General features: G+C 42.3%; 1 protein-coding gene across 1 annotated transcript in view; it reads left to right on the top strand.

Annotated features, from left to right (window-relative positions):
- Nucleotides 1–10: 10 nt before the first annotated feature.
- The window catches only part of LOC103384458 (zinc finger and BTB domain-containing protein 17), a 7432-nt gene continuing 3033 nt past the window's right edge, over nucleotides 11–4409 (top strand). Inside the window, exons 1-2 of the mRNA XM_017035617.2 lie at nucleotides 11–288; nucleotides 4029–4363. Of these exons, the coding sequence (XP_016891106.1) occupies nucleotides 105–288; nucleotides 4029–4363 (519 nt within the window). The 5' untranslated portion in view covers nucleotides 11–104. The remainder of the gene's footprint in view (nucleotides 289–4028; nucleotides 4364–4409) is intronic.

Here is a 4409-nt window from a genome sequence, read left to right as displayed (position 1 = left end):
CCCTCTTTTGCTCAGGGATCGAACCGAGGATCCCGGACGGCCGCGACGATCGTCTCGACTTCTTCCTCAAACAGGAGGAGGCTGTCATTCTAGAACCCGGCTTCATGGGCACCAATGAATCAGAGGAGCACGCGGGAGGAGTTGATGATGAAACGGTTTCGTCGGTAGCCAATCTGAAGGCAGCGCTGATGAGTAAGAACAGTCTGCTGTCACTGCGGGCGGAGATGCTGGGAGATGATAACCACTTGCTCTATGAGTACCTGCCCAAAGGAGGACACACCCTAACCTGTAAGTGCCTTTGACTGTTCATTACACTCGTCGTAACGCAAACTCGTGCTCAGGCAGCAAAAACACCTCATTTCAACCTAATAATATTGTACGGAAAAAAATCTGGATTTTTTCCTCTGGTGTACGTGAAGACACTAGAGGGAGATATCTTTCTCGCTGTCCTGTGGTGTAACATGAGTTTCTCCGTGGCTCCATGGTTGCGTAGTGGTTTGGTAAAATTTATTAGGTTTTTACAAGTGAAGATTGTGTTTGACTAATCGTTGAAAAGGTCTCTAATGGTTCACAAAAGGGTATCAAAGGAAACTGGTCTATGGAGACCTCGTCAAACTTAATCAAACTATTACCCAAGATAAGGTATCACATTGCTGTTAATTAGTATTGCTATCAAAGTCCAGTATTTGTTTTGGGGGGGGGGGGGGGGGGTGGTTTGTATGTACATTGTTACTTTTTAAGAAGTTCACAAATGCATTGAAACATTAACTTGCAAAAACCGAGAAAGCTCTAGAGTGTAAAAGTGAGACTTTGTCCCTCCCTTTCATATTGAGCAGCCCTTGCAGTGACACCAATTAAACACCAGATCTTCTGACCACACTGACACGTCCAATCACGCCCAAACGAACACTCCTCCTCCCCGGCACCACTCACCGTCCCGTATGAACTCCAACATCAGACACATGTGCGGCCTCAGCAGTAAAGCAGTGGATGTCGAGGTAGATAGGCAGAAAAAAATAGTTTGACTGGTTTTGACTTGTATGTTTTGCTAGGAACGGTTTAAGGATATCAATGGTATAAATAGCATGAAATAAAATTTGGAATTCAGTTTTTTTTTTACTTAGTCTTTAACTATTATATGCAAAATGCTTATTACATGTTTGTTTTTGTTTTTTTGGGATAGTCACTAACTGTAATTGATTAGCAATGTCAAATTGACCAAATGTTAGCCATGATTCTGACAGGCCCATGAGTAACCGTACATGTTTTGTAAATAAACCAATGCCATTCTAGAAAGTAAACTTAAAAGTTAGACTAATTTTATGCTATAAAATCCCATTAATATCGTCAGGTTAATGTCATCAATGTTTAAATCCACCAATCAGCATTTCAAAGGAGGCAAAATTGAACTCAGTTTTCACGTCATAATAATTGAACCACAGTGGGAGATCGAGTTGTTCAGCGATTGCATAATGATTTTGAGGCATATTTGTAAAAAAATTCTCAAAATATATATTTTTTTAATTGAAGTGTGACTTTGATCTTATGCTTCTAGAGCAGTGAATGAATCTTGGATGGAACTTGGTGGGCTCAACAAGTCGGGTTCAGTTTTTGTAGTTTATCTACCTGTGCCTTGGTATGTGTTTGTTTGTTTGTTTGTTGGTTTTTTGAGCAAGCTTTTTGCTAAGATTCTTGAGTTTCTTTGGCTAAAACGTGCTTAAATGAAGAAAAGGACGTGACCCAGCTTTAATGTGTTCTCTCTTTCATTTATACCCCCAGTACTGGTGGGTGGCATTTAAGAGCTTTGTGTGCAGACTAAAACTGAACCATCTCATTAGCTGTTACCTCATTGTTACGGACGACGTCTAACTTAATAATAGATTCAGTGTTCATTCGACAGATACATTTAAGGTGAAGGACACCTGTAGAATTTACAATGCGAGCAATATAATGTAATAGAGGAGCTATTCTTCTTCTTTTTGCTGCAGATCATCTGCCTCCATCTCACACTAGTCCTTGCCTATTCAGCTGTTACACGAACCATCTCCATATTCTCAGCCACGGGACTCTTCTAAGGTCTTCCTTTTGCTCCTCTTGTCTGGCAACTCCATGTCTACGACCTTTGTCCGATAATTCCAGCAGTCCTCTGTAACTCGTGTACAAACCATCTTCACCTCACCTCTCTAATTCCATCTTCTTCAAACCGCTCCACCTTAACTTGTCTTGTAGATCTTCGCTTTCATCCATTCCACCTTACCTGTAACCTTTTCATCATCTCTTTTGTATACTTTTACTCCATTTCCCTGGACGGTTCACCATACGTAGTTCAACTCATTCACCATTACTCCCTCGACTCCTTCGACCTATATGCACATGTATTCCGCCTTGAGACGGACCACAGTGAGTGAAAACAATGAGAAGTCCACTCATGGAGTCTGTCAGCACACTTTTCACTGAGATCTATTCAGTTCATCTGGACTTGATCCGCGTCATACCGATCATTAGCTGGATGCGGGAGTAAAGCAGCGCACACGAGAACTGATCCAGCAGTTGACTTAAATGCACTTTGTGTTTTTATGAGAGAACATAGTTAGTTTTTTTATTTAATATACACATAAGTGGGGTCAAGTTTAACATTTTATTTTGAATTTATTTTGAATAGGAGCATAGCGTATGGTGGGGAGTACAGAGAGAGGGTTTGATGTTGTGTTTGGTTTTTGTTGGCTAGATGGACTGTAATGTAAGAGTAATGTGCACGGGGATGTGTGTTCTTTCGGGGATTGCCCGGGCCATCATGTTGTTAATGAAGGAAGCTTGGAAAAATTAGCATTTTCAACGTACATTTGAATGCAATGGTACAAAACCCCCCTAAAGTCCACAGAGTAAAAAAAAAAGTTTATATCAACAAAGAACAGAAACAGAAATCCCAGATGGCCATAATTATGATTTTTAGTAACAAACAAATTACAAAACCAAGCAATGAAGAATAAATACATTTTGCTTCATTTATATTATTTTTTTAGTGAATTCGATTTAGCCACTTCTATATTGTCTCTTCGTTAGGAAGAATTAAACAACTAATTGATGTACATGCAGAGTATTTGTCAACGATTTTGTCATTTATTTCCTTTCATCTCCGTTTTCCCCCACAGTTGTTTTCTAATAGGAAAAAATGAAGGAGAAGAATGTGGGAGTTGAAAATGTGTCCGCGCACTGGCAGTCTGTGGGAGTGGGGACTGTGGGATGTGATAGTTTACCATTCCAAAAAATCTTAGCACAGTCAAACCTCGTGCTTTTGCGGTTTCTGTTTACTGTGGCGAGAAGGGCAGCGAATGGCCGACCCCCTGCATAACTCTGGACATATCAACGAAATACCACCTACACACAGACACAGAGAGAGAGAGAGAGAGAGAGATAAGACAGGAGACTGAGAAAGAGAGAGAGAGAGAGAGAGCTTCAATATATTTTATATATATATATGTATGTGTGATAAGAAAAGCGCAGACACTCGCGGTGTCATATGCTAATACACATTTTAAGATGCAGAAATACTCTTGGTATGTGAACGCCCTTATATTGTTGTGTTTCCCCCCTTTTTTTTTTTATAAACCCTATCCTTCTGTGTACTACTGTGAATCCTTTGGTCCTTTTACTGTGCGTTCTACTCTCTCACATTCAGAATACACACACAAAACACACGCACACACAAAAGTCTTATTCTCTTCTCATGCGTGTGGGTGGAATAAGGAGAGCAGAGGAAGGAAGAAGCAGAGAGAGAGAGAGAGAGAGAGGGAGAGAGAGAAGAAAAGAAGCCATAACCCTTTCCTCTTGGCTGAATGTTTCTCTCTTCCCCCATCCTCGCTGTGTTTGATATACTGTACCAGTGGCAACCCTCCTGTGTGTCCCTCACCTCCACCTCCACCTCCACCCGGTGCCCACTCTGTCCAACTGTGTCGTGACGGGCAGCTGCTAGTAGAGATGGTGGTTGTACGAGTGGGTGGGTGAGACTCATTTCCTTTGCTCCTCAGGGCTTCACTCCGACAACTACTGCAGCACACTCCAGCCAAAGGCCACAGGGGGCACAATGTATAACAAACAGGAGACTTGCTTCTTTCCATCCTCTCCCTGCCGCCATCATCATCATCATCATCATCATCATCTATCATCACCTCCTCCATCTCCATCTCCATCATCGGCAAAGGCGCACTCTAACATCACTCCCCCCACATTAGTTCTACCCACTGAGCTCCAGCCCCAACAGATCCCCAGTACGCAGGCTGGGGAGTCTACACCAGTGCTCCATTTACAGGCCTTACACGTGGGAGTGGCCAGTGTGGACCTGGAAACCTCTTCCCTTCCAAAGGTAAGACTCTGGATACACTCAAGAGATGGCTGAGGTTGTGCTCTGG

The sequence above is a fragment of the Cynoglossus semilaevis genome, chromosome 10 (assembly GCF_000523025.1).
Source record: "Cynoglossus semilaevis isolate Cse_v1.0 chromosome 10, Cse_v1.0, whole genome shotgun sequence".
In the NCBI taxonomy this organism is placed as follows: Eukaryota; Metazoa; Chordata; class Actinopteri; order Pleuronectiformes; family Cynoglossidae; genus Cynoglossus; species Cynoglossus semilaevis.
This window is presented reverse-complemented; position numbering and strand designations above follow the sequence as displayed.